Source organism: Pundamilia nyererei, unplaced genomic scaffold (assembly GCF_000239375.1).
Source record: "Pundamilia nyererei isolate P.nyererei 1_Seehausen unplaced genomic scaffold, PunNye1.0 scaffold00035, whole genome shotgun sequence".
Taxonomy (NCBI): Eukaryota; Metazoa; Chordata; class Actinopteri; order Cichliformes; family Cichlidae; genus Pundamilia; species Pundamilia nyererei.
Window position 1 is genome coordinate 3,989,236 of NW_005187436.1, and position 11,372 is coordinate 4,000,607.

The 11,372-nt window shown below is 41.1% G+C and overlaps 1 protein-coding gene across 1 annotated transcript; it reads right to left on the bottom strand.

The window, feature by feature from the left end:
* Window positions 1–8,731: 8,731 nt before the first annotated feature.
* LOC102207584 (kinesin-like protein KIF23) lies at window positions 8,732–11,137 on the bottom strand. Its single transcript, XM_005730071.1, has 6 exons — window positions 10,702–11,137; window positions 10,252–10,485; window positions 9,778–9,866; window positions 9,113–9,182; window positions 8,941–9,011; window positions 8,732–8,844 (listed from the first exon to the last, which is right to left on the bottom strand). The coding sequence occupies exons 1-6, from the start codon at window positions 10,876–10,878 to the stop codon at window positions 8,829–8,831; spliced, it is 657 nt and encodes a 218-aa protein (XP_005730128.1). The 5' UTR covers window positions 10,879–11,137; the 3' UTR covers window positions 8,732–8,828.
* Between the last annotated feature and the right edge of the window lie 235 nt (window positions 11,138–11,372).

Consider the following 11,372-nt stretch of genomic DNA (forward strand, 5'->3'; position numbering starts at 1 on the left):
TCAGCAAATCCAGCTCCACAAACATGCTTCAAAGAATCCTGCTATCTCCGCAGAGCCTTTGATGCGGGTATTGATCATGCAGCGGTCTGTGAGAAAGAGAGGGATGCAGTACAGGTTTAGTATTCTGTCCTGGCTCAGATTGAATAGATAATAGCAAAAACATGCACTCCCATCACGCCGCGCTGTGCTTCAGTTATGACAGCTGCACAACCATTTTCGAGCTCTGAGATGGATGTGATTAAGGGTAAAAGACAAGGGGAGAGCAAATCAGATCATCTGCCCAGAGGACAGGTCACGGCGTATTATGTTTACCACAGTGGAAGAGGCCCAGCAGAAGCAGGGGGGGGGAAAAAAACCCAATCACTTGACAGAGAGGAGCGCCTCACCTCCAGGTGACAGTGGAAACAGTTGGGGATTTGTCTGTGCACTTCTAAAAGCGTGAACACGTTCCCATATTGTGAGGTCACCTTATTGTCTGGAGATAAACAAGTACAACAACAACATTTTTCTGCTAGGTTTGGGTGTTGCACCAGAGCGGCAAGGAAAGCAGAGCAAACACAAACAAAGCTAACATTTCCAGAATCACACAGTCACGCTGTATGCTATAGAAAGACAAACAAAGTCTGTTCTTCTTAGCATGGTAAAACAACCACCCACAGCCCTGCTCCTGTCTCACACTGAGACCATTAGTCACAATGATTTCTCTGCCAGCTGTCCTGGTGTTTGCTTAAGCTAGCCTCACAGGCAGTTTGGGCCTCATTTGAATTCTCACTTCACTTTATTAGGCGTGCACCGACTCATTAGCACCCAGCGATTCTGATGCAGATGTGTAAGGTCCAAATGCAAAGCCGAGCAGCCATTAATCGTGTGGTTAAGCATACCATGAAAACATCATGCTTTGTGCAAACCCAGTCATCTAATGGTTTTCTTTTTTGTTAGCTTTTTGCCTTTTACAACAACTCTCCCAATCACCTTGTCAACAGCAATCACTTCCTACACTCTAATCTTATATGTGGGCCAGGATGCTGTAATCTCAGCCTTTATACTCCTACCTGTCCTTATGTGATAAAAGTTGGCGCACCATTAGAATGAATGAACTTTGCAACTTAGCCAGATCCAATGAATTAAATAATAGCTCCTTAATGTCTATGTGTAATTGCCTAGCATTTACAAAGTGCAATGTGCAAGGTACTGGATAAGAGCAGCAGTGCTGCAGACTATTTTAAGATAAACAGCTGATGTGTGTGTTCAAAGAGGCTTTTGTGTTTGCTTTCGCGTAGGAGTTTGTGTGGAGGGACCTGACTGAGCTTTATGCAGATATGAAAATCATGTGGTGCCATTTCACCCTCCTCCAAATGCCACCTATGATTGTTCACAGATAAGCTAGCTCCAGTGTGAGTAATTTGCATGAAAGCACAACAAAGGTATGAAATGCCGTTCTCCTCTTTTCTGTAGCGAACAAGGACTATAGATATCAGTTAAGTGGGTTAATGCTCATTTATTCTTTGTCCTTGCAGCACAGAAGCTAGTTGAATCAGTCTCAAGCGCATCCAAATACCATTTAGTCATCATACATCATCCTGCATTGTACCATTGTCAGTAACAACCATTTCTGGCATCTCCTCTCATTTCATCAGCAAACTGCTTGGAGCGCTGCTTAAATAATCAGCCAACTGCACGCAAAGCCCGGTTACACCGCGGCGTTAACTAGATGAGATCAACCACTTGTAAAAAAGCTCCCCGACTTTTCTGTGAAGGACACGTTGTGGTCGCGTTGAAAGTGAGTCAACGGAAATCAGTCATGGCGTACTGTCACCACAGTAAGGACGCAGCCAGCTAAAAGTGCAGCCAAGCCACATATACTGGGCAAAGAGAGTACACTCAACTGACAGCTGCAAGCACTTAGTCGGCCGCCAAGAACAAAGACAGAGAGGGGGGGGGGGACCCTCTATTCAGTCCAATTTCCTACAATGAGCCAACACAACAATAGCTTCCAATATTTTCAGTAAGAATTCAGTCATGTCTTGAATTGTGTTTGTCAGAGGTCAGCTCTTGCTGCGCTCATGTGTAACCACAACAACAAGCACGGCAACAAATAGATTCCTCATAACAACTTGAGCTCTTAATGATAACTTGGACAGGAGGAAATATAATAGACAGTGGCAGGCATCTGTTCTAGTCATCTTTGGAAAACTCGTCAACTGCATAAACTAAGGAATAGGATCAGGGAGGTGGCTCACAGTCTGAATGAAGCAGCTAGAAGGGCTAAAAAGCAGAGCTGGGAGAGGAGGCAGCAGATGGGATGAGGGGTTCTGAACCACTAACCACATGCACTTAAGGGTCAGAGCAATTCTCAGCCGGCGCGCCTCTAAACAGCTGAAAAACCAAACTTTACCTCCGGGAGTCTCTGTGAGCTTGTGACTCGTAAACCCATCTGTTTGTCACAGCCGCACCAGCAGAAAAGAGAGCGTGGGAGCTTTTACCTCTTATTAACACTGAACACGGTGCCTCGTGCCTCCACGGTGCATGTTAGTATGCATTAAGGCAGATGAGTGTGAGGCGAGAAAGCAGTGAAGAGGAGCGCCGTTAAAAAAGCCAGATGAGTCCCGAGTGCCGGGGCGATGGGCTGAATGACAATTGACTGGCTGTCAGCACTCATCTGCATTCGCGTATCTTTCTGGCCCGACTCATTTAGCTGGCAGACAGCCACGGCCTCGACATATGAAGATGTAGTGTGCAGACCCCGCTCGGAGCTTTGGTTTGCAAACTCTGCTCTCGTGCAGTATTTACGTGTGTTTCCCACTAATTGACTTTAATTGTCAGGGATTGTTATCCTTGCCACTAAGAGAAAGCAGAAAGCCGTGTAATGGGTTTTGGTTTAAAGGACAGCTGTGGCTCTGATTGAGTCACTTGCTCCGACATGCCCTTGAAATTAGTAACCGTTGGCACATCCAGCTTTGGAGGTAATGCAAACAGCCTACTTCAGGTGCCCCGCACAGCAGGTTACGCTTTCATCACACCTATTTAAACTCATGCTCACTTTTCAGTGCCTGATTCAGCACAGCATGTTAACCACGTAAGCAGGTAGAGGTCATAGAAAGTACCTACTACTCGAGTCAGATCGCACAAAATAAACTTGAAGGCACTGTAAGTGATATTTTTATATGAAAAGTTGGATAAAATAGCAGCCTGAGAAGTCATTCTCATAGTTTTGAACCACAAATAATAATATGTGATTTTGCGGTACCCCTTAGCGCTGTGCAGCTCTTTTGGTTTTCAGGGCAGTTGTGTCGTTTTGCTCTGTAACAGACGCTTTGTTGTTTACTGATTCCTGATCAGGTTTCCATGAAAAAGAAGAGGAAGACAATACATACTTAATAAACACAACTAAAATATAAAAAATTTGGTTTATTTATTTAAAAAATGAATCATTAAGCAAAATTTGCCTGGTGCAATCTGAATGTATACCATTCAAATGAATTTAATTTCCATTAATTAATGTATCCATAATGTAACATTTTCCATTGTATTTATTTAAAAATGAATGTGGAAAATTGACATAGTCAAATGAGTTAAAGTCAGCATTTTAGGTAGATTATTTTTTTAAGTGCAGGTTTTCATCAACAACACAGCTGTTTTATTTCTGAATAGGCTTTCACATGACCCAGGTACACTGTATTATGAGTATTATGTTGTTTTGCAGAGCTTGGCTATCAAAAAATTATAGGCTGGTATTGAAAAGCAGTGAAAATCTGGTTGGATTGAAAAATTTGTTACTGCTTCGCGATTTCCATCCCTTACTTTCCGCAACCTGTTCTGTGTCAAACACCAACCCAACGCAGCTACGAGCCTGTGAATGTTGTCCGGCGTTCTAGCTGCTAAAGAGCCAAGACCAAAAACAGACCAGGAGGAGTGGATTTTTGAGCTAATGTGCCAGATGGATGCAAACATGATCGCTCGCGTGTACTGAACACATTAGCATTGTGCTGAATGTGTAAACAGGCAACTGTTTGCCAACAAGTTCATCATACAAATGTAATAGCTGAAGCTATGTCACTGTTGGGTTGGCAGCTTGTTTTCTAGGTGCTGGTGACCAAAGGCAGGCTCCTAATCTATCAGTCAGTACAACAACATATAATAAAAGCAGAAATTATACACTGATGAGCCACAACATTATGACCAGTCTGTCTAACATGCTGTCGCTCACCAAAACAGCTCAGTGAGGCATCAATTCTAAGAAATCCTTTTGGAAACGTCACAGTAAGCCGGAACTTAATATCCAACAAATATCATATGCTGTTAGAGCCTAATTAACACCATTTTCTTCCTCTGCGATCGGTCATAATGTTTTGGCTCAGTGATGCTCTTTCAATCATAAAGGACTTGAGAGGAAATTATTGCATGACAGGTAATATAGTGGGCGATGCTATTTTGAATAACTGAAATATGAATGGCCCTCATCAGCATCCTAGATGGCTGTGAAAATTACTTCATCCTCCCTGTGCCAAAAGGCAGCTTAAGACCTCTTTATCAGAGTCATTCAAGCAAAGAGTCAATAAAACACTGCAATTAGGGCTGCTCTTTTAAAATCTGAGACAGTCTAATTGACTGTGTATTCAAGTAGAACCCCAGAATTCCCTTCAGCAAGTTTAATAACATTGATAAGCAGCATAATGCATAATCATAAGCTCAAAGCTGTGGAATACAGAAAGATGTAGTCTCACAGTACAGCTGGATGAGGAGCTTTGTCTTTGACAGTCGGCCTGTGTTTATGGCAGGTCTCTATGTGCAGTTTCATTTATTTCCCTCAAGTGTCTCTTTGAAAACTGGCAATGTTGATCAGGGGCTCAACAGGAGCTTCATAATAACATCTTTATAATGCTCACACCACTTGGTGGTGGAGGGCATGCGGTGAGGAGCCGGGGATAATAATGCAGTACAGCACATCAAACAGAGCCTGGTCAAAAAGCAAAGCACTCAGTATCTCATAGGAGTGAATTTAATGGCCACTGGTTGCTCTGGGCTCTTGACCCTCTCCAAGAGGCTCCATGTTAGTCACTCTCCAGCGCTTTCCAATTGAAACTCAGCCAGACTGGTAGTAGATGAGATTTCAACTGTCTACTCAAAGCCTGGATGACTATACCACTAGCTTCAGCTGGTCATCACACCAGCGGTGCTTGGCTCATAAGACAGTTACTCGTATTTTCAAACTCCTGTCTGCTTATAATTTACATCATATGTTGTCCTCAAATAGTGGTATTGAGAAAAGCTTTGAGGTACGTGTACTTCACTTGAGTACTGAGGTATGTTTCTCAAAGTTCTACTCTACCAGATTTACAGGTGTATTGTACTGGACAGATATTTTTCTGTTTCCCTTCAAGCTGTTTTCTCACATCAACCTTAGACAATCTTGGGAGCATCACATAGGATACAGTTGCTGTTAGTCGCATGTGGCACAAAGCAGGAAATAGTCTGCTTCCAAAGCAATCACACTGCCTGGAATACTGATTTTGGGGAGGAGGCTGCCAAATGTACAACTGTACAGATGTTGAAGTGAAAATTTGACTTCTATGGCCGTATTGTAAGAAGTTATTTCTTTGTGTGAAAAGAGTGTGAAGATGATAAACCTTATGATAAACAGTGTTCAAGGTCATGAGGCACTTTGTGTGTCTTGAAATAATTCTCAGAAAATCAGCTTGTTTTTGATGCTCAATTAATTTTTCCACAATGGAAGCACATGATGTCGGTGCCCTATTTAATATAATGAGCATCTTATTAAGCACAGAAAAGCAGTCTCAGCAAACTAAAATCTAAGTGTATTTGTATGATAGAATGTTGCACTACTCCGGCCACCCAGTGCACTCGCTTAACATTAAAACTCATTTTATAATTGTGAGATAAACATTTGTTTCAACATACCTGCCTGTCAGTGATTCTTTAATACAAACAAACAAAAACAAGGTCTAAAATTTGTTTACATAAAAAAAAAAAAAGATCCTCTTTGCGTGGTGTATTGTTCGTCCTGTTCTGTTCATGCCTACAGAATAGTGCAGTACTAGAGGCCTGCTTGCAGTCATTCACCCAGTGACTGAGGATTTATAATTGTCTTGCGTTCCTGTGCTGCCATCTAGTGAAGAAAAGTGAGAAAGGAGTAAAATGAAGACAGAAACTCACTTTTTCCAAACTTGAAGCTCAGTTAATTTCACCAAATCAGACAAATTGTATACAGGAGATAAAAATCATTACAGGGCAGGTTTACAATAACTTATGTGCAGAGTAACATATGTGCAAACAGAATTTTTTTTTTAGCTGTAGAGCCACAGTAACTAAAGATGCATATATCTGAGTAAACAGATTAAGTTATATGCCAAAACAAGCTTTGGTGACCTATGTATATTCTCTTCTGCATATTTATATAAAAACATGGAAAGCATTTAGCCTGAAGCCTTCACTTCACTCAAGCAGGAACGCTGGTGCTACTGTAGTGATGGCCAAATGAAGCTTTCTGAAGCATTGAAACGCTTCATTACTCGAAGCCTTTCAACAGTCCTCTCTGGTGACATCTGGTGGCCAAAAATATGAAGAGCAGCTTGAATCAACAAAATAAAATGAACTGCTTCATTATGACCTCTATTATGACCGTGTGAAAAAATGGTTATGTTTATTTGTTTAATAAATAATTTTCATCAATAAACTTTCCTTATTTAAACTGTGGTGTGGTCTATCTTTGCTTGTGACTTCTTGATGTTGGTAAATACAATGGATGAAATGGACATGAAAAAAGCATTTAAACTGCATTTCAATGCAAAACAGAGAAAAAAAATATCCCTGGCCAAAATTGGGCAGACAAAGTGCCATTTTAAGTACTTTAAGTACATTTTCAAAATGGTATTGTCTTTAAAAAAGAATAATAATAATAATAATAACAATTTCAACATAAAGTGCAGCTTTTCTTCTTAAAAAATAAGGCAGAAACATAAAAGTTTATTTGACCAGCTTCACCTTTAAACTCTGAGTAACTTTAGCCAACATTATTTTGTATATTAGGCTAAAACACGGTGATCATCAAACATTTTATTGCAAAAAATAACAAACCCATTGGACTCACAATACCTCCATGCTTATTTACTGTCCGTCTCTTTCAGCCAGTTACTTAGACAAACTAGCCTGTTCACATTTTTAGAGCTCAAGGCAGCTCTATTTTTGTTACTATGTGATCTGCAGGTGAGAACAGTCTCTCACGTGGGACAGAAATGGCAGGACTAATGAAATACTTCCGGGCCAGGACAGACAGCTTTGGGTGGGTTGCTGCTTGACTGGAACACCACTGAAGCGTGGAAAGTCTGTCTCACTGATGGATGATTCTGCTCTGTAGAAACTCAGGGCCCTGTTACACAGGGCTTCCTCATCTGAATCACAGTCTGAAGACAATGAAGAGAAGAGGCGGCTCTTTGTGGTGGCATCGTCACACTGTTCCTGCAACAGGGCCTCAAAGCTGGTCCATGGTGTGATGCAGGTGGCAGAAAGCAGGCAGAAAGCTAGCGCTAACAGCTCCCACAGTTTCTGTGCTTGTTGCAACATGTTACGCATTTAGATGATACCGTAAGGTTGAAGTGCTTTGGTGGTATGCAAACTCTTTTTTGCAGTTTGTGGGGTAGTCTTTTTAAATGACATTTGCCTCCGATCAGTCGTAGTAACGTGCTATCTTCTGATTCTTCATTTTTGTAGCTGTAAAATCGTGCATTGACAAAAGTTCCCCTTTGCTTGGAATGCAAAGTGCGATTAAATGCGTTAATTTTTTAACACGTTATTTTTCGAATTAATTGATCACTATTAACACGTCAAATTCCCACCCATAATTATAATAATTGTTTACTCAATGTCCTTGATTCTCCAGTTGCTGTAAAAACCCAGTTTCCTTCGCATGTTCTGCTCCATGGTTTACCATTGACCTCTAAGCATTGAAGGTCAGTCTAGGCCATCTTCTCTTCATAATATACATCCTCCCTCTAGGGAATCAAATTTGATCTTCAGTTTACCTGTTTTGCTAATGACATCTAGTTCTATCTCTCCTGCAGGCCTGATTCCTCCTCCCTCCCACCTTCTTCCCTTGGAGAAGGCCTATCCGAATTAAAATCCTGGTTCAGCTCTAATTTTCTTAAACTCAATGAGGATAAAACTGAAATCCTCCTTATTGGCACTAAATCTAACCTTTAGAAGCCAAATCATTTCTCACTCACTATTGATAACTCCACAGTTTTCCCTTCAACTCAGGTTAAGAGCAGTGGTGTCATCCTAGACAGTTCACTATCCTAGAAATCTCACATCAGTAATCTCACTTGTTCTGCCTATTTCCATCCACATTAACCGATTACGTCCTTCTTTCCACCCAGTCTACGCCCATTCTCGTTACTTCCCGCATTGACTATTGCAATTCTCTTGCATGGTCTCCCCCAAAAATTCCTCCATAAGCTTCAACTGGTTCAAAACTCCAGATTATTACAAGAACCCCCTCCTACCAGCTTACCTTTCTGACCTGTTAAGCACTACCTCTTCTATCCAGCTTGCTGTGCCTTCTTTCCACCTCAGCACTATGGGAAAAAGAGCTTTCAGTTGCTCTGCACCCAGGCTGTGGAACTCTCTAGCCCCAGATGTAAGAAACACTTGTTCTCTCCCTCAGTTTATGTGTTTTATTCTATTGTTAAGTGTGCTTGGGTGTCTTGAAAGGCTCTTTTAAATACATTTTTTTTATTAATATTATTTTTATTATTGCACAACAGCCAGGTGAGGATAAAGGGGAGTGGTCACTGTTGATCTGTTAGCAGCTTTTAGGGTTTTCTGCGCCTGTAACAGAAAACCGAGTGAATCACAATCTGTAGTTATGTATTCTGCTGAAAACAACACTTTACTCAGAGGCAATGCAGAAAGTTGACAGCTTACTTGATGACTGCATGATGCTCCAACCCAGGTCCCAAGTTTGATCCAACCCTCATCGCCACAGCCACAGAGCACTGCGAAGAGGGAAAAGATTAGGACCTAAATCTATTTGCAAGTGTTCTGAATAGCTCAGCCTGATTCTGATACTAGAAGGAGAATTTTTTAATCAGCTTACCCTCGTCTCCACATCAGTCAAAGCTCCATCTCCACTGACTGACACGCCTTCTGAAGACTTCCTCTTCCAACTTCAGAGATTGATACGTAAAAACATTAGCACACCTTCCGCAGCTTGGAATCATATTTAACAACTTAAGAAAATGTAAGACTCAGGAGGCACGTTAGGTAATGTATGTAAAATTATTAACAATATGAACAATACTAGTTTTTTGTTTTTATTTTAAAAAATTCACAGCAGTAGTGAAATAAGATAATCAAAATGTCCGATGCTGTGTCCTGCTGTTATGAATTAAATAGAATAAGAGATGAGTTTTTGCTCAACTGAGCTATCAAGTTGATCTCAGTCAAAGACGTACTCTAGAACAATCCCAGCACAGAAAGCAAACCCTAGTTTTTTTTGTTATCCCGTTATTACAGAGTGAAATATATTTAAACCTCAGCAACACAACGATTATAACATTCCAGAATGGAAATAAACTTGGTGGTTAAGTCTTATTTTCTATTAAGAAGAAGAAAAGTATTATCGGTTTTTTGATAATGTGGCAGTATCCAGAAATCCAGCTCACCATATGGAACATTATATGGTCAGGTAACACATCTAAAAATGTTAAACATTTTTTTAGGGTGCAAATTCAAGACATTTTTATAATTATAAATTATTACCTTGGGACTGTAGTGAGCTCCTGTTTCAGTGTCTCAATGTCAGTGAACTGGACAGCTTGTCCCCCTCCTCTCGTTTTGATGACATCGCCCTAAAGAAAAAAAACAAAAAGAACCACCATTAGATATCTTTGTTATTTAATATTTAATACAGTGCGAAGCCCTTCTTGTGATCAGTAATTCAACCATCACAAGAGTTTCCTTTCTAAGGATAAGCATGCACACTACTACAATCATGCAACAGAACATTGAGAACCACTTTATAGAAATTATTTAAATTCACTTCTTAAAACTGACAAACTTATTCGAGCAAAGTGTAAAACAAACAGTTACAAAACCACACTGACTCAAACTCAAGTTGGCAAATATGCTGCTGGTTTGCTGAAAACTTGCTAATATAAATGTCTGCATGAGTAAGGAAGTGTAACCAAATATATCATTCTGAATATCAGTAATATGCTGTGCTGCATACTTGACCTTTATAAGTTTGGTCTGTATCTCGCCGTCGGAAGCAAATTCTTGGTGCGTTAGCACGTATCTGTCACACTTGGACAAAGCCTTCTCGCTGGGTGCAGACACCTGGATGGCGTTGGGGATGACCGGCTGCAAAACTGTGCCCAAGTCCATGCTAGACGATGGCTTATGGTCCACCCACTTCTCCCCACCAGCAGAGCGGGAACAACAGTGCAGCAGGTGTACTGGTGTTGTCGTCTGAACAGATCAATGGGAAATGATTTAAAAAGGGAAAAATCCCACAAACAGAGTGAACAAAAACACAGAACTTGACAAAGCATTACAAAGCTTGACAAAAGAAATCATAAAACTTGTACATTTTGGGGGGCAGGGTACCCCACACCCTAAACTTGTAGGAGCCAAAATCCTGACACGTCACAACCTCATGCTGCTGCCTTTAGCTAACTCACTGACCCTGTATCTTCTTTCAATTAGGTCTACATGAAACGAAGGGGAAGGGAAGCAGTCTCTCTCATCCACTCTGCTCAAGCACACAGCTCTCCTCCTGGCCCGGCTGACTGAAGTGCCCGTTGAGGCCTGGGGTCTTGTGGGTGTTCTTGTGGGTGTACTAGGGGAACTGTAACCCTGCATGCTGTCCTGAGCTGCCTGCTCCTCACATGCAGATCTAGCCACAGACAAAAAGGTACTTCTGCTGGGGACGGGGCAGGTGGGCCTTGGGTTCGTCTCATCCTCCTCATCACTAGCAGCACTGCCTGACTGTGACTCTGGCTTTGGACTGACATGAGGGGAATCGACTGGGCACTGGAGAGTGAAATGGAAAGACTAAATGGTCACAGTTAGACATGCAAAAATTAGACGTTATAGGAACGGGATACATTCACAGTCTAACGTAGTCAAATGCAGCAACCACTTTATGTAAAGTACAAAGATCATGTTTTTCCCCACACCTGGTGAAAAACATGAACACTGAAATGTATATTTACCTAAGCTGAGCTAAAATGTTCTGTGAGTTGATACAAATTTATCTGCAACATAATTCATTTTACAGTTTGTCTTATTTGATGTAAATTCAGTATCTTTGATTTTTAAAACTATAGATTCAGACCAATAAATTTAGAACAACC

What these genes read in the sequence shown, in the direction of transcription:
- LOC102207584 (XM_005730071.1), bottom strand. Translation starts at nt 10,878, where the DNA reads ATGCAGGGTTACAGTTCCCCTAGTACACCCACAAGAACACCCACAAGA. An exon ending in TAATTGAAAGAAGATACAGG is followed by an intron (nt 10,486 to 10,701) that starts GTCAGTGAGTTA and finishes TGATCTGTTCAG; the next exon opens with ACGACAACACCAGTACACCT. An exon ending in TACAGACCAAACTTATAAAG is followed by an intron (nt 9,867 to 10,251) that starts GTCAAGTATGCA and finishes TTTTTTCTTTAG; the next exon opens with GGCGATGTCATCAAAACGAG.